At 35.2% G+C, this 26390-nt stretch overlaps 1 protein-coding gene across 4 annotated transcripts in view; it reads right to left on the reverse strand.

Annotated features, from left to right (window-relative positions):
* The window catches only part of aco1 (aconitase 1, soluble), a 36654-nt gene extending 12169 nt beyond the window's left edge, over positions 1-24485 (reverse strand). For 3 of the 4 annotated variants that reach the window (XR_013815984.1, XR_013815985.1, XM_079809568.1), the window contains exons 1-13: positions 24425-24485; positions 15150-15283; positions 14652-14820; positions 10013-10150; positions 8654-8723; positions 8374-8557; positions 7311-7450; positions 6993-7164; positions 5518-5618; positions 5295-5411; positions 3673-3832; positions 1726-1861; positions 80-164 (exon numbers count right to left, since the gene is read on the reverse strand). Coding sequence is in view for 2 of the 4 variants with exons in the window: in XM_079809568.1 (XP_079665694.1) it covers positions 80-164; positions 1726-1861; positions 3673-3832; positions 5295-5411; positions 5518-5618; positions 6993-7164; positions 7311-7450; positions 8374-8557; positions 8654-8723; positions 10013-10150; positions 14652-14820; positions 15150-15246 (1569 nt within the window). In the remaining 2 variants the exon portion in view is untranslated. Of the gene's footprint in view, positions 1-79; positions 165-1725; positions 1862-3672; positions 3833-5294; positions 5412-5517; positions 5619-6992; positions 7165-7310; positions 7451-8373; positions 8558-8653; positions 8724-8823; positions 8861-10012; positions 10151-14651; positions 14821-15149; positions 15284-24424 lie in introns of all 4 variants that reach the window. The other variant, XM_079809569.1, reaches the window with a different exon arrangement.
* Between the last annotated feature and the right edge of the window lie 1905 nt (positions 24486-26390).

The raw sequence follows: 26390 nt of genomic DNA on the forward strand, positions 1-26390 counted from the left end.
TGTGACATAAAACAAAATGGTTCTAAATATGATAACATTATCTAAAAACATTATAAAATGAAGAGTAAAATCTCTTTACCTGAGTAATCGCCTCTACAACCTGCTCTGGAAGGGGTCCACTGTTTCCAATGCAGGTCATGCAGCCATAACCCACAACCTCAAAACTAAAAAAAGACAGATAAATATAAAAAATGTGTTAAAGATTTTGTAAGCATATTGTGTAGTTGTGCTTGGAGTCAATTGCTTTATTTGCGATAATGCAAGGACATTTTTAGCCAGGCTGTCATATGCTGTCACAACCAATCAGAGCCAGGAGGAGTGTCTTAGCAGTGTCAATCAAGCTCGTGTGCACGCTGATCACACCCCTCTCATGCACAGCGTACAGGCGTTCAAATTCAAGATTACCGGTGTGCTGCGTGCAGCTTTGCTTATGGCGGACAAACAATCCAAACTGCCAATTCCTCGGAGTGGCACCTGCTCATAAAATAAAGACGGGTAAACTGAAAAAGACAGATGACGATGATAAAAAATACAAAAAGAAAGAATTAGATAGAGCCCGAAATAAAACGAGGGTAAATATCAGAGCGGCAGAGTTGCAGAGTTAGCCACATTTCTGTTTCTGATTTGTTTCATTTTTTAAGGACCAAGTTTCTAGTCAAAGTATGGGCAGACCATTGTCAATGTAAATCATATTGTTGATGTTTCGCCCGTACCAGTGAATGTGCCATAACTGTTTAACTGCCGTCATCAGCTTGCTTACTAGCCTGTGCGTTCACGGCAGGTTCCGTTGTGATGGGGGATGAGCTGTGGAGGGAGGGCTGTAGCGCAGCAGAGAACAAGGGGGAGTGACCTGTGAGTTGTGCTTGTTCAAATTTTCAGGCTAAGTCAACGTTTTCTAAAAACTCCCTACAGCAGCTTTAATTCACGACGTAGAGGCGAAGAACCACCCAACGCGAAGCGGTGGATCCTGATTACTCCATTTCATCTTGTGCCTGGGCCCATTTCTCAAAATTGCCATATTCACTGTACAAATTAAACGATATGCAAAAATCATTTATTTAGCCTACCTAAATAAACGTTTTAATATATGTCTCTCACTCTGTTTGCAAGCGTAACTGTGTTACTATGGTTACCAATGTTTATAGTGGCGGATTAATTTCGAACTGTAATCAAACTGACTGGAACTACCTGTGCATTAAACGGTTTTACTGCACACCTTCCAGCCAATCAGAATCGAGTAATTAAACAGACCAAGGTATAAAAAGAAATAATGAATGCATGCAAAAACAAGAGAGAACCAACAAAATATTAAAAACTGATTATGTTGTTGAATGCTTTTTTACTTTTTTAAAACCTTTAGCTCTGGTTTGCCTTTTTTTTAACCAAATAATTTAGTCAGATACATACCTTAACCAGGTGTTTTGTTGTTCCCTCATATTTAATATATATATATATATATATATATATATAATACTTTCCTCATATTTTGATGACAGGGTCATTAAAAACAAACATCCCAAATAGGATTGTAGGGTGGGTCATTAAAAACAAATATCCCCTCTGGCCATCTCTTATGGCTACTACTGTATAAAGTTATAAGCATTCAGTTACATAGCCCGTTTTATTCCTGGAGCTCCTTAGAATCAACAAAAAGTACATTTATATGAAGGAAATATTTCATTTTCTAGTTGAAGAAAATGTATTGTGAAACTTTGAGTTTCTCACCCTAATTGTGTGAGGAAGTCCATGACTCCACTCTCTTTAAGGTAGTAGGTGACGACTCCACTTCCTGGAGACAGACTGGTTTTTATGTACGGCTTGACACTGAGACCACACTGTACAGCTTTCTGGGCCAAGAGACCTTACAGAAATAAAGAGAAGCATTGCATTAAAATGCATATCTAACAGGGTTCCTACACAATTTTCCTTTCAAAATTCCATACTTTTCCAGACTCGAATTTCCAGACTTCCTACAGATTTTCCCGACCATATTTAACTTGTTCTGATAAAATGTTTTCAAATTAAACTGCTGACAAGTGTTACATTCTAAAGATTTAGTATTGCCGTTTTTGCCTTTTATTAGGATAGGAAAGTAGCTAGACAGGAAGTAAGGTGGGAGAGAGAGGGGGGCGGGATTGGGAAAAGTCCATGAGGCAGGACTCGAACTCGGGTCTCCCGAAGCACAACAGCACTACATGGCGACGCACTTACCCACAATGCTATCGGCACCGACAAGTCTGTTACACTCTGAGTCAGAACCTCTATGTAGGCTATCTAATATTTAGAAATCCTATATTAAAATATTGCCTTTTGTGACCTTAACGATCAAAATGCTAAATCAGTCAATTTTTTTAAAGGGTTATTAATTTACCCAAACATTTAATTTCTATCATAATTTACTTACCCTCATGTCATTCTAAACTAATAAGACTTTTGTTAATCTTGGAAATCTTGGACACATGAAGATATTTAAAGGATTAGTTCACCTCAAAATGAAAATGTCCTAATCATTTACCCACCCCAATGCCTTCCAAAATGGCAACCAACTCAGTTGGTTGCTGAAAAACTTAATTTATCTTTCACTGAAGAAAGTAAGGCATGGATATCTTGGATGGCATTGAGGTGAGTAAATGATTAGGACCTTTTCATTTTGGGGTGAACAAGTCCTTTAATAAAGGGACTGAAATCTCTCAGATTTAAAATATTAAAAATGTTAATATAATAAAGTCTTATGGTTTTGAAAGACATGGGGGTGAATAAATTACACATTTTCATTTTGGGTGTACTATTCCTTTAAGAACTCCACCATCGACTCTGTTTTATCCTCAAACCCAACTTGCTTTCTCAAACTACAAAGTGCTGTGTTAACCACTGTTGAACTGTGAAAAGGAAGGAACACACAGGTCTGACCTTTACTGCCATAGCTAGGCTACAAGTTTTTCATTCATTGAAAAAAACGATTGTGTATATATTTATTATATACATTTAGAAATTATTAATTTTATATTTAGAAAATGAAATAGGGACAATAGTCTGGAAACATAAATATTTTTCCATACTCGGATTTATTTTTTCCATACTTTTCCAGACCTGGAAATTACTCAAATCAAATTCCATACTTTTCCATACTTTTCCAAACCCCGTAGGAACCCTGATCTAACTATAAAGTGACAAAAAGGCATTGAGCATATTTATAAAGTCAGTGGTTCTCAACATAGATATGTATATGTAGATCCACATACATACATTAACATTCGAACGCTCCAGACACGTCAGCAAGCCCGCTATCTTGGAACGGTCAACATGTCATCACTGACAGTAAGAATCAATAATCCACCACTTTATTTACAAAATATGAATCTCCAACGCGTATTAGTATTTTGTAAATAAAGAGGTAAATTATGTTTGGTTTTTTCACACACAAAGAACTTGCGTCACTTTATAAAACGGAGGTTAAACCACTGGAGTCACATGGATTACTATTACTCGTTACTACCTTTCTGAGAGAGTCATATGGGCTTACTTTTTTCCGAAGCATTTCCATACACTTTTAAAATATTGAAAAGAGCAGCCTGTACATTCTTTTTTGTTAAAAAACGGACTTGAAGTGACTTGAGGATGAGTGGATGAATTATACTTTGGGGTAAATGATTAGTGTGGGCAGACATGTACCTGCTCCCAGCATGACTGAGGGGTTACTGGTGTTGGTACAGCTTGTAATGGCTGCGATGACCACAGATCCGTGAGAGAGTGAATACTCTGCACCGTTAAACTGGAATGGTACTCGAACATCATGGCGCTCGGGAGCCACATGGAATCCTTTAAAGCCTTGCTATAGACAACACACAATAATGGATGACACAGGTGTGCAGGAATACTTCTCTAGACATCAATGATTGCTTCAACACTGCTTTAAGGAAATCAAAATCTGACTTTTATCTATTTTATGACGGTTATGTTCATATATTAGCTTGGAGATTATCTTTAGGCAAGTGTATTCCTAAAAGTTAAAAACATAAACTTGGCAATACGATATACACACGCTTAACATTTTTTAAGGAAATATGTCAATATAGGAACGTATAAAGCCCACTTTCACCACTTGAGAAAAAAAAAATCAATTCAATAATTCAAATAATGAAATGTTGAAATTATGACACTAACAATTATGAGAAACAAAAACTTAAATTATGACATACTAAGTCGTAATTATAAGATAAAAAGTAAAAAATATGTAATTGTATATGCAATTATTATGTAATAGTAATAATTTCAACTTATAATTGTCATAATTGTGACTCATCATTTACTCTTGTAATAATTTTTCAACTTCAATTATGATGTTTATGTTCATGCAATAATTGTCATTTCAACTTTTCAAAATTGTTTTGTCAGTTTCAACTTAAACCAAAATTATTATTTTTTTATTATTACATCAGTCGAAACTGACAAAAAAAAAATATTTTTAATTTGTATGTCCATTATGAATTTATGTAATAATTACTTTTTGTCAATTTCAAATTTGTTTTTTTATGTCAGTTTCAACTTGATTCGAAGTTATAACCATTTTGAGTCAAAATTGACTAAGTAATTATTACATCAATTCATAATGGACATAAAAAAAAAATATATTATATATAAATGTATTACTTCAACTTGAAAATGAATAATTTCAACTTAATGTCATAATTGCTTTTGTCAGTTTCAATTAAAGTAATAATAAAGACTGTTTTACATCAGTTTCAATTATGACAGTCTTAATTATTACATTAGTTGAAACAAAAAACTGTGACATAAATTGAAATTATGTAATTATTACTTTGTCAATTTCAAATTATGTCAATTCCATTTAGTCAATAATTACTGTCATAATTTATTTTTATGACAGTTGTGACTTTTTATGTCAATTTCATTTGATGTCAGTTATGCCTAATGTTATAAATATAACTGAAAGCGTAAATGGGCCTCCACGGGAATGAGATCTCGATTTTTTTATGTAATTTCATGGGATTGCTAAACTTTTAGTTTAGCACAGTGGTCATTTAATCTGACTACTCTGTCACGCACAATATATTATGAATGAACAAGCCTCATTGTATTTCATATTTAATTTTGGCTGTGGAGCCAAACATTTTTGCCTTTTCACAACAAAGCGCAGAGCTGGGAAAGACCTCAAAATGTGAGTAGAGAGATTACTTTTGGGGGATCCATGAGGAAACAGAATACCGCATTATCTCAAGAATCAAAGGGAATGTGTGCCCTGTGTGTTTTCCAGGTATTACTGTGACATGTACCTTGGCCGCTAAGCACGTTTCAAAGTCCTGCTTCATATCTGATACAGCCACTTTGTCATGTGGCCGTTTAGGACCACTACAGCAGGGGACGACCGTACTGAGGTCCAACTCAACAACCTGTATGAGAAAAAAAAATAGAGACATTCATACAGAAAGTAGTGTAGACAGCAGTGACTAGTGCAAACATATCTGTGAACAGCACGTTTGAGTTGGGTTTAGATACCTGAGTGAACTGTGGATCTTGAGAAGTGTTGCTGTAGTCTCTGAACATGCCCACCGCTTTCAGATAATTCTGTATGTAACTTAGATTCTCCATGTCCCTCCCTTAAAACAAATATGTATAAAACCCATATGAACAATGAGAGTCCAGTTGCCAACCTTCTTGTATCCAGTAAAAGCAAGTCCACCTTCCTAAAAGAAGTGTGCTAATTGTACTAAATATGCACTTGTAAAATACTTCAAATCTTACAATTATAAAATAAAATAAAAACTATACTGCTGTATATCATATTAATGAAAGTCTAAGTGTCACTTTCATAATTATGTATCTCAACACACTTAAAGGGTTAGTTCACCCAAAAATGAAAATTCTGTCATTAAATACTTACCCTCATGTCGTTCGACACCCGTAAAACCTCCGTTCATCTTCAGAACAGAAATGAAGATATTTTAGTTGAAATCTGATGGCTCTGTAAGGCCTCAATTGGCACAATGGCACTTTACACTCTCAAGACCCTTAAAACGAAGCGTTATGAATCAGCGAGTCGATTCAGCGGTTTGAATCGCCAAATTTCAGCAGTTTGGCGGTTTGACACGCGATCCGAATCATGATTCAGCTCACTGATTCATAACGATTCGAAGCTTCATGATGCCTTGTTTTGAAATCGTCATCACTATGCAAGTCGTTATTTAGGGTTTTTTGCGCACGAAAACAATTCTCGCCAATTCATAAAGTTATTTTAGAACCACTGTAGTGAGATGGACTTTGTAACGACGTCTTTAGTACCTTTTAAGGGTCTTGAGAGTGTAAAGTGCCATTGAGCCAATGGAGGCCTTTCAGAGCCATCAGATTTAAACTAAAATATCTTCATTTTTTGTTCCGAAGATGAACGGAGGTCTTACGGGTGTCGAACGACATGAGGGTAAGTAATTAATGACAGAATTTTCATTTTTGGGTGAACTAACCCTTTAATAAAGTGCACTTTTTAATAATGTCAAAATAAAAGTGTTACTGTTAAGTACATTTTAAATCATATTTTAATAATCTTGTCGTGTTTTAAAGAAATACACTTATTTTGATATGTTGACTAACATACTAAAGCACATGTAAAGTAATATTAGTATTATTTGATAGTACATTTTAACATCATATTTTAAATGTACTAAATTGCAATTTCATCACCACAAATGTATAATTGCAAATATATTTAAAGGCATACAAGTTTCAATAAAAATTACATCAAAGTATATTTTAGTATAAATGCTTGTCAGTATGTTCGGCAGTAAACTTTAAAATATTTTAAAGAAATTACAGATAAATATGTACTTAAGTGGGTTAAAAAAACACTAATGTTCAGCTAATTGCATTTAATATAAATGTATACCATAACACATTATTACTATAACTAACTATAATATATTTAATATAACATACTATAACTATACTATTCAAAACTGATCAGGGACAGGTTAACGTACCTGTCTGCTTCAGATATTCAATGCTGATGTGGTCTACAGGGAAGAAGGCAGCGGTGGCTCCATACTCAGGGCACATGTTGGCGATGGTGGCACGGTCAGCGATAGACAGCTGGGCAACACCAGGGCCAAAAAACTCCACAAATTTTCCAACCACACCAACTTGCCGCAAATGCTGGGCAGATAAAGAATAAAATAAAACAAGGCAACTTAGTTTGTAAACATCCACTTATCCATGTAGTTCTTTCTATTACGGAGAATATTTTTAAGGTTTCCAATATTTTCCAACCATAAAATTCAGATATGACAAGACTTGCATACCTTGGTGACAGTAAGTACTATGTCAGTTGAGGTAATAAATTTGTTGGGTGTCCCCTGTAGTTTGTAGCCAATGACCTCTGGCAGCACCATGCTGATGGGTTGACCCAACATGACCGCCTCTGCTTCAATACCTCCCACACCTGCTCCAAAAGATCTGAGGTTAAATCTCAGCAGAACATTTTTATTACAGAATTTCTCATTTCTTTTCCTTTAATTATTACCAGCCCAACACTGATTTAACTTTCTTTTTGCCCAAAATACCAAAAAATATAAGAGTCAGAATAATGAGATACAAAGTCAGAATGATGTACTATATAATTTAACTGTAGAGCTAAATTCAAAATGACATAAGTCAAAATGATGCGATAAGTGATTATGACATGAAAGTAAAAATTATGTCATAAGTATGACTTGCGTATTACATATACATACACTTCTACACAAAATGTAAAAAAAGTCAATTATGAGACAAGAGGTCAAAATTGTATCATAATTATGACTATTATTATGACTGTACAAACGTAAAAATTATGATATACTAAGCCACAATTTTGATATAAAAAGCTGAAATAGTCATGACTTGTCTATTGAGTTATACATAAAATCAAATACATAAAAGTTGAAATTGTCATAATTATAACTTGTTTATTTTATTATGACACTGTACAAACGTGAAAATTATGAGATACTAAGCCATAATTATGAGATAAAAAGCTGAAATTGACGTATACATAAAATCAAATTCATAAGTTGAAATGATCATAATTATTACTTCTGTATTATCACATAAAATGTACAAATTATAAGATACTAAATAAAAAGTTGAAGATGAGATCGAAACTATGACAAATATGACTTAGTATCTCATAATTTCAACATTTTGTGTAAGTCATATACATAATACCCAAGTCATAATTAGGAAAATTTCAACTTAATTCATAATTATGAGATTTAAAAAAATGAATCATCATTATTAGATAAAGGCCCATTCACACCAAGAACGATAACTGTAAATTACTTAAAATATTGAAACTCCTAGTGGTTATCAATGAGTTTCACTCACCCCAGCCCAGCACTCCCAACCCGTCAATCATGGTTGTGTGCGAGTCCGTTCCCACCAGACTGTCCGGGTAGAAGAAACCATCCCGGTCAAACACAACCCTGGCCAGGTACTCCAAATTGACCTGATGGACTATTCCTGAACCCGGAGGAATGATCCGCATGTTCCGGAATGCTTTAGAACCCCACTGTGAACCGACACAATTAGTTCACAAGCAATCATCTTCATACCTTGTAGACACAAACAATATAAAATCATGTTAAATACAGAAGGGGAAAGTTACCTTTAAAAACTCAAATCGTTCCATGTTCCTTTCAAATTCAAGGTCTTGGTTTTTCTGAACGCTGTCAGACCTTAAAGTATGGAAAATGTATACTTAAACATAATGAACTGCTGATCCTAATTATGGTGATAGTTTACCCAGAAATGAAAATTCTGTCATCATTTACTCACCCTCATGTCGTTCCAAAACTGTATGACTTTCTTTTTTCTGCAGAACACAAAAGAAGATATTTTGAAGAATGCTGGTAACCAAACAGACATTTCTCAAAAATATCTTCTTTCTATGAACAACATTAGGGTGATTAAACGATGACAGAGTTTTCATTTTTGGGCGAACTACACTTTTAAATTATCATTCACTTATCACCATACTGCAAATCCCAAGACAAGTGCTCCAAGTGACAGACATTTAGGAGCTCACAAGGACGGAGTCAAAAAATAAATAAATACACACATACATACATACATACATATATATATATCAACTTTTAGTGTACTACAAATCTTCAAAGTATAAAAAAACATGGTAATGAAATAAAAGATTGCTTAAGTGTAAATAGAGTACACTTTCATGATTGTTTCTTAAGACACAAGTACATTTTTAAAAAGAGCACTTAATGTACATTTTAAATTATCTTCTGTCGTGTTTTAAAGCACACTTATTTTGAGGTGTTGACTAACATACTAAAAGCACATAAAGTACTTTATTATAATTTAACTGAAGAGTGAAATTCAATATTACCTTAAAGGAAATATATTTTAAATTTACTAAATTTACTTTAATCACTCCAAATGTGAATTACAAATATATTTAAATAAATAAATGACAGCAAAACAAACACATAAATAAATAAATGAATGAAAGTTTCAATAGAAATAATAAAGTATATTTTAGTTTACCATAAATGCTTGTTAGTACATTTTAACCATATTTCAAAGACAATAGAAGTATTTATAAAATGACATCTAAAGATGTACTTAAGTGGGTCAAAATAAGCACTCTTAAAGTTAAGCTAAATGCATTTAATATAAATCTAACCTATAACTTAAAATACTTTAACATGCAATTAAGTGTTCGAAAACATAAAACAAACTTAAGTTTATTCTTTTAAAGTACCCATAAATACCCTTTTTAAAAGTATGCTAAAGTGTACTTCTTTTTCACAAGGGTTTACAGTGGCACTTTCTCATGCACGCAGTCTATGATTAAGCACGAAGCATACACACTCTGTGCTCTTGATTAAATAAATACTCAGTTGGAGAAGGTAAATACTTTGAAATTAACCCTGTAATACAACATAAACCCATTTAAAACAAGAGACATAAAAAGCCATTTTACATTTCTGTAAAATTAACCTACTTCCTGTTGAAGTCAACCTGAATGGAATGATCTATGACAAGGTCTGCCGGACAAACTGGATTTATCTTCTCTGGGTCACCCTGTAATTTTTTCACTGCATCACGCATGGCTGCAAAGTCGACCACAGCAGGAACCCCCCTGTCAGTGAATGAATGAGACAAATATGCAAAAGTGAATTGTCAGAAAAAAACATTTTCATGGAACCTTTAGACAAAATATTTTTGCATGTTTTTTTTTTTTTGAGCATCATATCATATTTGTTACAACAGGTGTTTATTACTCATACAATATAGGGAGGTGAAAAAACAACTCGATATTATACAGACCCCTAAACGAAGTAAAAATATGTAATTTTGGTGCTGTTGCTGATATTTACATGGCCAGGCATATGAAATTCCAGGCATGTGATCAGCTAAAGACAAAAATGAAGGAAAATATTTCAAACCATAAACCATTGAGTGTTTATTTTGGCAGAAAACCACTGGGAGACCTTAACACTGTCATGTCTTTGTTGAAAACAGATTTATAAACGATTCTCATTTCGAATTTGGGAAGATGGTCGGCACAAGTTGCATTCCCAAATGCAAATTATAAGCGACTCAAACACACAGCACTTGCATAGAAGCATTTACTGAAAATGAAGAACGTAGTGCTTTACTCTGAAACATGCAGCGCGTCAGACTAATATATTATATATATATATATATATTTATTAGGGGTGTAACGGTTCGTGTATTCGTACCGAACGGTTCACGGGGTGAGTTCCAAATGGAATCAGTATTCCCTATTTGATCATCCCTATGTGAGCAGGACACACGTGTACCGTATGTAGCAGTTTGGAATGCACTTGGCAAAGGGAGCGGCGTAAATTCCTCATTATCTTCAGCTGGGATGTTCCGGTGAAAACGCAGCACAGTGTCCGTCAGCAGATCAGGGTTGCCAGATATTCACAACAAAACCCGCCCAATCGCTACTCAAAACTAGCCCAAAACAAGCCCAGTCTCATTTCAGTGGGGTTTTTTTGGTAAAAATCTCTTATGGGGGGTAAAATATATGTCTTTTTGGCAGGGTTTCCTGCGGAAATACACATTCCCGGTGCTAAATATCACACAATTGGGGTCGCTTCAACCTGCGGACATGTATGAACTTGGCAACAGTGTAGCAGATGTCGCAGTTTTATCTGCATCATTTTCTTTTTTTTAGCCTAACTGTTGCAAATAAAAATAAACATTTTTTATTTTAAAATGTTTATAAAAATATGCTTTGTAATACTGTATATAAAAAGTAATATAACTCTTAAAAATTTGAATTGTATATTTATTTATGCTGGCGCTGCATTGTCACGGGAACATCCCAGCTGAAGATAATGAGGAATTTACGCCGCTCCCTTTGCCAAGTGCATTCCAAACTGCTACATACGGCACACGCGTGTCCTGCTCACATAGGGATGATCAAATAGGGAATACTGATTCCCGTGTCCTGCTCACATAGGGATGATCAAATAGGGAATACTGATTCCCGTGTCCTGCTCACATAGGGATGATCAAATAGGGAATACTGATTCCATTTGGAACTCACCCCGTGAACCGTTCGGTACGAATACGCGAACCGTTACACCCCTAATATTTATATAATTACATAATTACATCACAACCATTGCGATTTGATGATCACACTAAGCCATATAACATTCTCATTTTTTTTTAAAAGAAGTTACCGGGCAACTGGCAAGTAACACCATTTCAATTTTGAACTTTGGGCACTTTGAACCCTGAATAACATGCTAAGGGTGTCCTGCAGATGGTGCCGCAAGCTTGGGCAGTGCAGCAATCCATGCATGAAATAACTATATTAGAAAATTTAACATTTTGCAGTTTATTTAGTAATTGTTTAACCCTCATCCTTCCCTCACTCTTTTTAACAAATCCAACCCGAAGCCCTAAAATTATACTTAATTTTTCCTTTGTCCAGAAAGCTTATTTTATGTCATTTTGATCATATTTTTTCTATTTTTTAATGCAATTTTTTTTTTATTTACCTTAAAATTACTAGATTTGAATCAATAAATAATAAATATATAGTAATTTAAGCATATTCTTTCAACTTCCATTCAAAATAACTTATATCTCACAGTCTTTGCCGACTTCTTGTGGAAAAAAGATAATATAACATGATATTTCATGACTCTTGACACAAGATGGCCTTATAGTTGACTGTGGAATATTTAGTAGTGAGGAAATTTCACAAATGGACTTATTGCACAGGTGGCAACCTATCACAGTACCATGCTTGAATTCACTGAGCCCCTGAGTGCGACCCAGGGTGCGTTCCATTCGACCGTAAGTGGACTGCGAAGTGGACTTAAGAGGGTATTCCGCCATCTTAAGTGAGATTCCAATCCAAAGGGAGCGAACATGTTCAGTCCGAAGGGTACTGCGAACGGCGCAGGGAAGAAGGGAACATCGATACATCACTTCACAGGAAGTAGAGAGTGAAAATCACCCAAATGTCTTTGCGCGTCGCATGCATCACCTGTCTGAACTAATGATGGTGCAGAGCCGTTGGTTAGAAGAGTTTTTAAACAGCTCTGCGATTAAGGAGTTTACATATGCATTTGAATATTCATAGTTATTATACAAACTAGAGTATTTATGAATGGTTATGGCAATAACTGTTACATTTGTATATTATATTTTATGAATATGTAAACAAATTAAGTGTTGAGAAGCACCTGAGGGCTGTCATGTTTTATATGTTACTTTATTTACCTCAGGAATGTTTACTGTGCAGCAGCACTTGGGAAAGAAAGCGCACGAGATGAGACCGCTAAAGACCATTAAGAATAGCCTATAGTTAACCAAATCAAAGTATTTTCATATTGAATGACAGGTGCAGCTTCAAATCTGTTCATAGTCAATACAGGTTATAAGTAAACTAATAAAACTAATGGACAATGTTTTGATTATATGTTTTAGATAGCCTATAGGCCTACTGTGTGTTTTGTAAATGTATATGCTCATTATATGGTTTTCAATTTGAAAGTAAAGTAAATTACAATATTAATTTATGTTAGGCTATATCATAATCTGCACCCGTCGTTGCCTTTCTTTGATGACGCAGGGCGTTCCAAATGAGCGATTATTGTCAGCGAAGTCCACTTCAACTGATATAACGTGCTCAGGGAGTAGGGAGCAGTGAACAGTGCGTAGGGACCCTGTCGAATGGAATGCACCCCCATTCTTTCACAAATGTTTGTAGAACCAGAGTCTGCATGCCTAGGTGCTTGATTTTATACACCTGTGGCCATAGAAGTGATTGGAACACCTGAATTCAATGATTTTGAATTCAATACTTTTGGCAATATAGTGTAGATAGCATTTAGTAGATTGTGTACAACAGGTTTCTAAGTAAACGTTTGATTATATTGATTATTTAGAGGTCTTAGAAACAGGGCCTAAAAACTGAAAAAAAATATCAATCGGTTCACTCCGAGCAGAATCGATATTATAGCATTTCCGTTTTTGCGTTCCTCAATAAACATTACTGTTCCGAAAACGGTTTGATTTGAAAAAATACCGGTTAATAACGTTATTTTAATTTAGCCTATACTTTAAACAAATATGTATAAATAGACTTATTTTCACTCAATAATAATATAACGCATGGTAATTAAACTTGAATATTTATTTCATAACATTTTTAAAACCACAACAGAAATACATGCATTAATTACAAAGCATAAACAGCGGACCTGTTTTAATGGAGCGTTAGACAATCGAGAGTGGCCCTCTTATGCCTAATTCTTTTCAGAAGAGTGATAACATTCTTTGTACATAACTTTTTTTTCAACACGACTTGTTTTAAAAATTGCATAAATAAAGAATAAATAAACTGGATAACCATTGCTCTTTTAATGCACCGTCAACTGCTAATTTCAAAGCAAACACTGCGCAACACGTCCTTGCATCACATAATCAAATTCAGTCAGCTAATAAAGCTTGATAATTTAATGCAATATAGCATACCATTTAATACGAAGCATCAACCGTCTATATAGAAAACATTGACCTGTCCTGTATTGGCAATCTGAAAGACAATTTTGATAGATGCTAGTAGCCTACTTCGATAGGCTTAAACAAAATCCACAAACTAGCCTAAATCAGACTATTTGAGCTTAAAGTCCGTACTGCTTATTTGAACGTTCGAAAAGAATGTCCTCCAATACCTGCACATTCATTGTAGACCTCAGTGGGGAAAGAAATGTACTTGAGGCATGAAAATGCGCGCTCTATACTGACTTGCGTACCGGTAGATTCATAGATGACTGGTGCGCGGGCATTTCACTCACGCTTGATACGTCAACGTCACATGCCGTACTACTCAATTCCTGATTGGTCACTGCCAAATTAAAATATTAAAGAGAACGATAACATAACGTTATTAACCGGTTAATGGTCATTTAAAATTAACGTTTCTGTTCAGAACGACTCAAATTGATTTTGATTTCGTTTTCGTTTTTGTTCCTCTTAATTTCGTTCGTTTCCGGTTTTCGTTTTCGTTCCTTGAACCGGTTCAGAGCCCTGCTTAGAAATGTGCGTATCAAATATGATACAGTAGGCTTTATAAGGTTAAAACTTACGTAAAGTCTTGCAAGATGACGCGGGCAGGTCTGAAAGGCACCTCCACACTCTGACTCTGCGTCACCTTCCAGTTGAGGATTTTCTCAACATCCTCCTTCTTCACCAGGAACCCATCACAGTTCCTCACTGCTGACTCCAACAGCACACGGATGGAGAAGGGAAGTTGGTCTTCAAAGGACAGAGAAGGACAGTCATGTCTCCAGTCATCGAAAAAATTCATAATAATAACCCTGTCTGCAGGACAGCTGATCTAACTTTCATTAATTGAATGATTAGAGCAGGGGTGTCCAAACCTGCTCCCTTGGAGAGACACTGTCCTGCAGAGTCTAGCTCCAACCCTTATTAAACACACCTGAAACCAGCTAAATCAAGGTCTTCAGACTCACTAGACATTTCCAGGCAGGTGTGTTGGAGCAGGTTGGAGCTGAAATCTGCAGGACGTTGGACAACCCTGGGTTAGACAAATCAACAAAGCAAATAAAAAAATATTGTCTTACCATATCTGGGGTCTTTAAGTTGTTTAAGGTTGAAAAACTTGTGGTCAGGTTTCTGGGGGTCCAGAGACTCAATTGTGTGTGCATAAGGGTTCGTCATAACTAAAATCACGCTTCCTTACTGCACACTCTTGAACCTTGAATTGAGAGGAAGAAAAGAAAAGTAATTAATTTACTAATTAAAACATTTTTAGACATGTTACAACGGTAATACCATGTTTTTGTACATGTAGCATGGTATTACTATCTGATATCATCATAGTACCTCCAGTATTATGCATACATTCCCTTGTAAAAAAAGAAGTGCACTTAACTGTATTGAATGTAAATTTGTAGAGAACTTTAAATCTTAAACATTTTTTAAACTGTACTCGCAGATAATATTATATTAATGAAATAAAAGGCCACTTAAGTGTACTTAAAGGAGGCATACTTTCATTACCGTTTCTTAACACACTTAAAACAATTTTAAAAGTGCACTGTAATAATGTGAAAAGTTTTAAAGAACATTTGAAATAATTCTGTTTTAATAATCTTTTGTCGTGCTTTAAGCACTTACTTTGATGTGTTGACTAACATACTTAAGCACATGTAACACACTTGATTATAAATTTAATTGTAGTATTTTTCAATATTTCATTTAAAGTTTATATTTAAATTACGACATCATTACCAATGTGTACCTATACAGATTCAGATTGTTTTATTTAATGCATCTAAGGCTATAGCATGGCAAAAAAAACTCTGTACTTATACAATATGACAAAAGTTTCAATAGAAATGGCATTAAAGTATATTTTAGTTTACTATAAATGCTTGTTACTACAATCGGCAGTTCACTTTTAAATTAATTTCAAAGACAATAGAAGTAATAATGAAATTACATATAAAGATGTACTTAGGCCCTACTTAAGTGGGTCAAAAAAAGCATTCTAAGGATCAGTTAATTGCATTAAATATACATTTAAACTATAACGCATTATAATTTAATTGCAATTAAGTGTCTGAAAACATTACATTCAGCTCACACTTATAGAGTTTATACTTATTTATTTTAAAGTATTTTTTCAGTTACAAGTTTTCTTTTTAAAAGTATGCTAAAGTGTACTTCTTTGTCGCAAGATTTTAAGAGATTTAACAAGGTTGACCAGCATTTGCGGTTCTCTAATAAATAAAAAACAATCATAACTACACCTTTAGTCCTGTGTTGAACGGCAATATAATTTCAGTAAAATCTCCAAAATAGTACAATCCAGTAAATCTCCAGCTCAGTTCAAGCTTTGCAAATGGAGGATCTGGCACTTTTTCCGCCTCTATTCAACACCAAAGGCTTGAGAACGTCCCAGAATTAAGAGGTTGGTACATGACAGCCAGGACGACACCAGCTGAAGCAGCTGCCAGCACACAGCATAAGAGATCAAGGAGGCAAAACTTTATCACGGCCTTCACACAGACTAGTTTATACAGAAGCTGCGTGCTGACACTACAGTTTACATCACAGCCTTGAAATCTGCTTGATCTTACAGAGATAAGTGAGATGAGTTTTATGCAATGAAATAAACATGGCCCTCTTCAAAACAGTCACAGATAATGAACTGCATGATATTTGTCTTGGATTCCACACAACAGTCAAAAGAAACTCATACACGAGTCGGGAGATTTGGAAATGTGTTGGACTGGTTGTGGAGTGATGCATCAGGTGAGTGCTCAGGCCATGACGTTAAACCAGCTGTCACAAGAGTCAGAAGTAAAGCCAAGTCTCTTTCTTCATAGCAATTTCCTAATGTTTCAATCAATCCATTTTTATCCAAGTCATGTCTGCTCATAGGTCATGAATCACAATCACTGTGAGGCAGCCTAACCTAACTGTGTATCTACATAAAATTACTATTTAACCTTTGAACAGGATAGTTTAATTATTTGATGTGCAGTGCTCATTCTGTAAACCCTAAAGCTCAAAATAATTCATTGGTTTGAGTAAAGCAAACTCAAATGAACCCCTTGCCTGTCACCCCCCATTTTGGCAAGTGGGGCATTTTAACATACCTCAAATAAAAGGGCTGCTGCTCGCCAGTATTTCTGAATATACACATAAGAAACATATATATAGAAAGCCAACGCTTAAGACTCAGAATTACTCAGACTGTTATTAATATGGAAATATATAAACATTAAAACAAAAATATTAAGAATATATTTTTAAATGTATAAAAATATTATGTGAATGTAGTATAATGTGGTCATGCTTCATTTAAAATCTGAGGAGGAAATCTCTAAAATTATGCATTTTACGAAGCATATTGACTATGTCATGTGGCTTTTTAGTGAACGCTAAGAGGAGATGCTATCATTATGTTATTGTGATAGCATCTTATCTATAAAACACATACTTGCTGTCTACTAACTAGTCTTTCAACTGCTTAATTCATAGTCTATTGTTGTCATTCAATTAACTTTCACACGTCTGTCATAAATGACTTAATCCTCATTATCCTTTCATAGAAATTCTTTTGTGTTGGAATTGAGCTATAATAAACGATTCAGATTCTGGATTGCCCAGCAACCCATTCATCCCATTTTGCATTAAAACCTACAATCTAAAGTCTTTTTAGCAAACAGACAAACAAGAAAAAGCATGCTTTTGCTACCTTATGTGAAATAAAATATAGCTCCTGGCATGACAGGTGCATTAGAGCTACAGTTAGCATCAAGCTACATAACACACTATAAAAGATTAATATTACACTTTAACTCCAAACTCCCTTTAAACAGCCGACGAGTGTTTGTATTTACTCCCGATCGCGATATAATGTGGGTTTCAGTGATGTTCAATGGTGTTAAAATTTTATATTTAGCATTTTATATGGAGCTAATCGCTACACCTGTTTAGCATGTTACCGGAAACATTCTTTATTCATATGAAAATACACCAAATCGCAAGCAAAACACACACAAACCATTTGCCATCGTAATCGAGCATTTATTGCTTCTAGGTTCACATGTTGGCAATGTTTATCACGGAGAGATGAGATGAGGAAGTGCACTGAACAGCGTGACCAGAAGGGGCAGAATTATGATCACGTTGTGTCACGTAGGAAGATTGACAGCTGTACAGCGAATGAGAGAGCTCTGAGATCATCATAAGTGGCGTGCAGCAGGAAGAACACAGAGATCGCTCTGAATGTCATTCAGCTCTTCAGATCAGCATAATTCAGTGAGAAATGAAAAGAAATGACGAAATATTTAGCAAACATGTGATAATAAATCTATATTTGTCCAAATATGCGGACTGTTTCACGAAGAGCCCGAACGGATGCGGTTTAGTGCATGTATGTGACCACAAATAAAACGGAGAAGACGTGACGGGCTTTTGATTCTTGTTGACATTTCATTCAAAATATTGTTCATTTCAGATCGGTTATTTTGCACTCCTGACATAAATTAAGAAATGAATGTCACTGCAACCTCGTTTTATCATAAACAGTGGTCAAATAACGAAGCTGGAGGCTTTAATCTTTATAATTATACCAAGTTTTTTCCAGATGAAGTTAGAGTGTGATGTTTTAACATGCAGTGAATGTTGAACAACAGCAATCTGGGGCCGTCGGCGATACCTGACTGCAAAGGGGTTCAATTTAGTTCAAACTAATTAACTTTTGAATATTTACAGCTTTCTTTTTCTTTTGAGTTCTCAAAACTGACACATTTTAAGTAATCTGAATTATTTCATTGGTTTGGTTTTATGAACTTGTTTCTTTTAATTTAGACAAACTTAAAGGGTTAGTTCACCCAAAAATGAAAATTCTGTCATTAATTTCTTACCCTCATGTCGTTCGACACCCGTAAAACCTCTGTTCATCTTCGGAACACAAATTAAGATATTTCTGCCTTTCTGAGCCATCAGATTTCAACTAAAATATCTTAATTTGTGTTCCGAAGATGAACGGAGGTTTTACGGGTGTCGAACGACATGAGGGTAAGTAATTAATGACAGAATTTTAATTTTTGGGTGAACTAACCCTTTAAATTTAACCGAAACTGGGCTGGGATTTCTATTTCCCAGCATGCTTTGCCATGACACTCAAAAGGGTAAAAATCTGTCAAAATTAAGTGTGATACTATGTTTTTTGTGCAAGATTAACATTAAGTGAGACATTTTGTAGTGTTTAATATTAATTTATGTTAGTTTAGAGTTTTTGTTGTGTTGTTTTTTTGTAGTTTTTTTTCCAGATTGTTTGTAGTGTTATAGAGCATGAGCCTATTAAATGTATTATATTGCTGTCCTCATTCAGCAAGCGCTTTGCTATGCTAATGCTACCAAAGCATTGTGTAACCAATTAGCAAGGTAGCATTTATTCAATTAGATAGTTAAGCTAGCCAAGTTTCCACTACTAAAAATTTGAGATTACATGATATTTGTAATCCCAGGAAATTATAAATTAAATGTATGAATTATCTTACTCAAATATTTAAAGTTCAGAGCAATTACAATGTATGATTACAAAATAAAAATCTGCAAGTTCTGCTTACTTCAACTTTAAAGCCTGGTTGCACAGACAAGGCTTAGATCAAGCCAGGATTATGCCTTAGAAAAAAACATTACTGGTGTGCATCTTGGGACAAAACAATAGTACCAACATATTTTAAGATATGTCAGTGCAAGTTGCTTTCAGTTAAAACAGCTCAAACATGCATTTTAGTCTGGGACTAGGTTTAAGCCTTGTCTGTGAAACCGGGGATTTATTTCTTAAACCACTACAATCATAAGGAATATGTTTACAATGCCTTTCTGAACATATTGAGTGTGTGAACATGATGGCCAATCAGAGGTGTTTAAGAATCCATACAACAGCACTCAAAATGCTAGAGGGAAATGCTGACATCGACAAAATTTTAACATTTCAGTACCGACTAGGTACCGAAGTCGGTACACTATTTCCCCTGTGTTTCCCCTGTGGTCATAATGTTTTGGCTCATTTGTGTATATCAATCCATGCATAATACAAAATACTGTAATAATGTTAATTTTTTTATGAGGCAATTTCTACCATTTCAGATTTTGCAGTATTTCTTACTATAGCAGAAATCATAAGTTCCCAATCCAAGGATTTCAAAGACATTTAAACCTTATAGAGGAAAAGGGCCCCAGGGGGCCAACATGCTTCATCCCAGCATGCTACCTCATGTTAACAAGTTTAACTCGGTCCTCCTGGGATATGAGCAAGCAATGAGGCCAAGCTGTGCAGCAAGCAAAGTGGGTTTTTCTACTATAAATGGCAGCAGAATTGTGCAACATATAAAACAGAAGTCAAGAAGACACACAACCGACCAAACAGGGTGAGCCACTAAACTCTCCAGTCAGCCCGAGGGGGGAAGTAGACTTACACTAAAAGATAGAAGCGATTACCATGATTTAAACCAGGGGTTTTCAATCTTTTAAAATCAGCAAAGAGCATACAACCCTGAATATGATCATAGACCAGTTTCACAGACTGTGATGACGTGTTTTAACGGTCATCATTATCGTAAATCCTAAAAAAAAATTGTTTAAATGTATGTACATTTATAACACTAATACTTTGTATTATATTACTTTTGCATCAAATTACAAAAAAAACAAGTTACCGCTGCTGTGAGGGTGTTTCTAATACAGCGTCTATGCGATACATGTCTAATTGTAGCCAATCAGAGACATATATGTTGAGTGTGTGAACATGATGGCCAATCAGAGGCGTTTAAGAATCCGTACAACAGCACTCAAAATGCTCATGTTTTGGCTCATTGGTGTATAGCCATCCATGCATAATGAACAATGCATAATTAATCCATTTCTAATACAGCGTCTATGCGAGTGATGGTAAAAATGAACATCTTGCTCTCTTTTCACTAGGGGTGCACCGATCCGATATTAGGATCGGATATCGGCCGCGATACTGACAAAATAGCTGGATCGGGGATCGGAAAAATTAACAGATCCACAAGCCGATCCAGGTGTTTTTTTCCGTCGCAGCAGAACCTACGTCATTCGTCAGCTTCACGTGTGTCGCAGGCTAGAAGGGAGCGAGCCAGAGATTCGGCTGTGTGGAGGAGATTCACGCTTGCCACGCCACGCCAACTAGTTTGTCGCTGTTTCGAGGGTATTACTGCAAAGTCAGGGTCTTTCCTGCATTGACATTTTTTTGACGGCCAAAGCCTAATTTGATGAGTTATTGTGATTTACGAGTGATGTAGAACAGATGCTGCGCTTGTGACTGAGTGACAGAGAGACCGATCAGAGAATTCCTCCCCCGCGCGCGCTCTCTGGGTCTTCAAAATAATCAGTGTTCGCTCTCATATTTCACATATTAATCCAAATCAAATGCTCGGAAGACCGAAACCATGTTGCACGTGACACATTCGGACAATTTTGTCCTTGAATTATCACTGGGTGTGAATTGCGCTCAAAAAACATTGACTCTTCTCTGACCAGCTGACATAAAGCATACTTTCAATAAGCGGGAGACAAATTATATCCAGTTATGAAGTGTTTTCTGTGTGTTGACATCTTTCGCGATGTTCTAACAGACGGGATTCGCACACAACGCGTCTGCTAATGTCCGATTCGTGACCTAATGACTCCTTTGAACCGAATCATTTTAACGACTGGCCAGAACAACTGATCTGTCCAACACTGAACTCATGAACTCAGTTTATTAATTTACTCAGAACGCAACTGAAATGAGAACACAAGTGTGCTTACCCATTTTAGCAAGAGTGGGTAGTAATAATTATTTTTAATTATCAACAGTATTTCATCTTATTTCTGTTGACAATGTGTAGTAAAATAAATAGGCCTAGCCTACAATCATTTAATCTGGAGTGAGGTGAAACCAGAACAAAGTTGTTATTAGCTAGCTGAAAATTTTTATTAAATTGCATATGGTAGAAAATTAGACTATTTGTTAATTTGTAATGCTACTTTTTAATATTGATATGATTATATACCAAAACAATTATCTGTAGTGTAAAAAATGTTTGGTAACTGTCAGATTACTATTGTATGTTTGACCAATACACTGTTTTTTGTTTCCACTGCTACATTTAATTTATTTAAAGAAGTTAGATTACATTCTATTTTAGATTTGAATGCACAATTGTTTTTTAAATAAATAAGAATTCAACACCTTACATACATCTGTTATTTTGTCTTAGTTATGTTTAGTTAGTAAAGTCTGGTGCCTTTAGTCTCTTCAAGGAAGGTATAAGGTGGAAGATATACAGTTTATTATTAATTCAACAATATATCGGATCGGTATCGGGTATCGACAGATACACAAAGCCCAGGCATCGGTATCGGTATCGGGACTGAAAAAGTCGGATCGGTGCACCCCTACTTTTCACTGCCGTTATCAATCTCACTCTATTTTTTCCCTCTTTTTGAAAGGTCTGAAATCACAATTGTGGAGTTTTTCCTTTTGCTATTTGAGCAAATGGGGGACACAAAAAAATATATTTAATGTATACTCTCATTCACCGCTATAGAAGTTACCCCAACTATGACGACTTCCGCTCTGAGAAACCCGGGAATGTGAAAAGGGTTTATTCTCGTGCGAGGGACACCCATCCTAAAATTTAAAGGTCCCGTTTTTCGTGTTTTTTTGAAGCTTTGATTGTGTTTACAGTGTACAATATAACATGTGTTTATGTTTCGCGTGTAAAAAAACACTGTATTTTTCACACAATTTACTTATCTGTATACTGCTGTTTTCACTGTCCTCAAAACGGCTTGAAAGATTTCCCTGTTCTATGAAGTCCCTCCTTCAGAAACACGTAACGAGTTCTGATTGTGCCAGCGTTTCCCGTGTTGTGATTCGACAGCAGCTTAGCGCACGCAGAGCGCACGTTACCGGAAAGGTCACGCCTCTCACCATAACGGGGATGCATGCGCTCAATGATCTCTAAGTACAGCGTCCCTGGGAAAGCCAAACAAAGGTGACTTGACTCCGGGATGAAAATAACAGCGTCTCGACGACATGGCGACAAACAAACTATACAAATGCAACCGAACGCAACACTTCCTCTTATCCACGCTGGAGCAACAAGACCACGCCCCCTTTTTCGCGTACTCTTGTGGGCGGAGGTTAGTCGACAAACTGCTCTACTGACGTAATTAAAGCAGGATGTACCAGGATGTAGTCCCAACCAGCCATTCGCTGTAGGCTTTGAAAGGGAACTTCTGTTAAATAAAATATCTCGCTTGGCATTGAACTTTGAGCGTTATAATTTTACAGGTATTATATATGCTCTAACAGCAACATTACACACTAACTAAAGTTTGAAAAATGGGATCACGAAGAACAGGACCTTTAAAAGGCACCTAAATAGTTGCTTGTTTAAAGACCCAATTTATATGGTGAAACATTAATATTATAAATATGTCTAAAATATTATCTGAAAAATATTTAGCTTCTATGAACAGTACTAAACTAGAAAACACCTGACTTAAACAGACTTGGCCAAGTTCACATTATAAGAAATGTAATTTGAAATAATATGTAGCATTTTTATGATTCTGTGATTATTTTAGAAAGGTAGGACATTTTAAGAATAAAACAAACGCAAAATCACCAGAAACCAGCTTTAAGTTACTTCACAATCAATGAATCAGTATCTGATATCTCACTCAAAGCATAACAGCCTAAAGGAAACATAATCTGAGGTAATATCTGTACATTTCCACCCAGTCTTGTGACCCAAATGCCATTTACTATGGTTGTGTGTTTTAGACTCTGGACTATGAAATGAGGCTGTTTCCCTTTCTTCTAGGAACTTGTTTAGAGAATGATTTACTGAAGCTAGTACACGTTTTCTGTCTTTGACTAATATAACAACTATGCGAAAAGAAAAATAATGTATAGGCAAAGTGTAGCCTACATTTGCACTAACTGTACATCAGCAACTACTCTATTAGCATGTGCAATATCAATTATTTATTTGTAAATGGGAAGGTAGCTTGTTAGCTAATGTTAACTCAACCAAATAAGAGCCAAAACTGCAGCTATTTCCCACTCGTTCTCGGTCTAACAAGTTACATACATTCTAACTGCCATAATCCTCGAGCTAATAACCTTTTAATATGCAAAATAACTGATATTACGACAGACAACAGTACAAACACTATGAACTCAAACTCCGAGAACAATGATATGAGACATGCAGGCGATAAGTAGATGTTGCATGTAGTTAAGTTTATGGAGAATAACAATTTCTCTGTATAGCAGCTTGATCAATCAGCTTACCTCGTAGAGTTACAGTAGATTTGAGTCCTGCTGTCAATGGATGTTCGGCCTCTTTAACTCTGAGCGTTGATGATTTTACCATAATTACTCTAAATGAGCAGCATCACCTACTACAACTACAATACTGTTGATTTACAAAATATCTGTGGCAGCAAGCTGTTTAACATTATTCCTTTAAAACTAGCTAGAATTTATTTTACTAGCTTTTTCTACGTTAGCCTGCTAACAGGCCTACTTATTTTAATTATTAGTAAACAAGTGGCTTAAATAGGGGGGAAAACACATCTAAAATATAATAAAATCATAATATGTTGTGAATAACGTAAAAAATTATGAGGGGAAAAAGTCTTTATAATAGATAAATAAATAAAAAAGTACTAATTAAGACTTTGTTCTCATAATGCTACGGCTTTGTTCTCATGATTTTGACCAGTAGCTAAAACAAATAGCCTATGCTAGCATCTTATGAATAGTTTCTAGTGAAATTTAAAAAATCGATTTCTTACTAGTAATTAAAAAAAAAACAGATAGCACTTAGTTTTAAACAGCAATGTTAAAACGGTTGGCCATAAAATACATTTACATTCTACACTATAATATTTGCCATTAAATATTAAACGATTGTGTATATTCTGTGTATTACGGTAATGATTCAGCTCTTCTGCCTGTTTCTGTGCTCTGTTATGAATGTGTGCTAAAGGTCATATTTAGTTCATTGCTACTGTAATAAACACCACAAAGCATGTTTAACATCGGTTTTTACACTTTCATAATTTGGTGAGACGAGTCTGGGGTATGTGCATGAATTCAGTACAAAAACAGGCTATATTTTTTGTTAGCAATAATGTTGCTACATGATCCAGTTAAACTTCCTGCATAGTGCATTAAATGAGGGGAGGGAACTGGAATTTCTTTTTTTTTTTTAAAGAACTACTGTACATGATGCTAAAAAATCACAACAGAGATAATTATAGTACATGGTTCTACGAAGTGGTTATCAGATGTTCTGAGTCCAAGAGATAGCCTATACGGAATTGTTGACTGCAATTTATTTTGCCATCCTGACTTGACCTATAAAGAGAGCCTACAAGCGATTTTTATTTGCTATCAATAAGCTTTAACAACAGTTACTTATATCAAAGCAATAAACTAGATTGCGCCTATTGGCTTATTGCTAGTCTATTATAAAATAGTGTCAACAGCAATATGAAGATAAAATTTATCAATTAGTTACATTATTTTTTTCCATGCATTGTACATTAATCCTAACCATAAGCTGTTTGCAGTTGCTTTGCAACTTGTCACATTAAAGTCAGCAAGAAATGGAAGGTTCTTCCCTAATGTGAGGTAAACAGCCTCTTGAACAAGAAAAAAATTAGCGCGGGGCTTAATTGTTTGGATTAAAGGGATAGTTCACCCAAAAATGATTTGTTTATGTTTATCTGCTTACCCCCAGGGCATCCAAGATGTAGTCGTCTTTGTTTCTTCAGTAGAACACAAATGAAGATTTTTAACTCCAAACGTTGCAGTGTGATAGTTGTATAATGCATGTCAATGGGGATATTTTAGAGTATGAGAGCAATGAGAGTAAAAACACAGACATACGATTCCTTATTCAGTCCTTCCAGAAAAATGCGGCTTTTTTTTGTGATTGTTGCGGGCAAAAATCCTTGATTATGCGGCACGTTTTCTTAAAAAATGCGATGAAAAATGCGGGATATTTATGCAATTTTATGCGATAAAATTGCGGGAACTTACAAAAACTGCGGTTTGATGAGAAAGAGAAAAAAAGCACTACATCACAGAAAGTGCTGGAATATTTAAGTTCTCATCTTGTTTTATTGAAGACCTTAATAATGGCTCAAATTTACAAAACATTTAGTCAATCAAGTTCTGTAGCTTTACAAAAGGAATATGCTATAACTTCTGAAAAAATTAATAAATAACTTCCTGTTTTACAGATGTC

This window comes from Gobio gobio (assembly GCF_949357685.1).
Source record: "Gobio gobio genome assembly, chromosome: 2".
NCBI lineage: Eukaryota > Metazoa > Chordata > Actinopteri > Cypriniformes > Gobionidae > Gobio > Gobio gobio.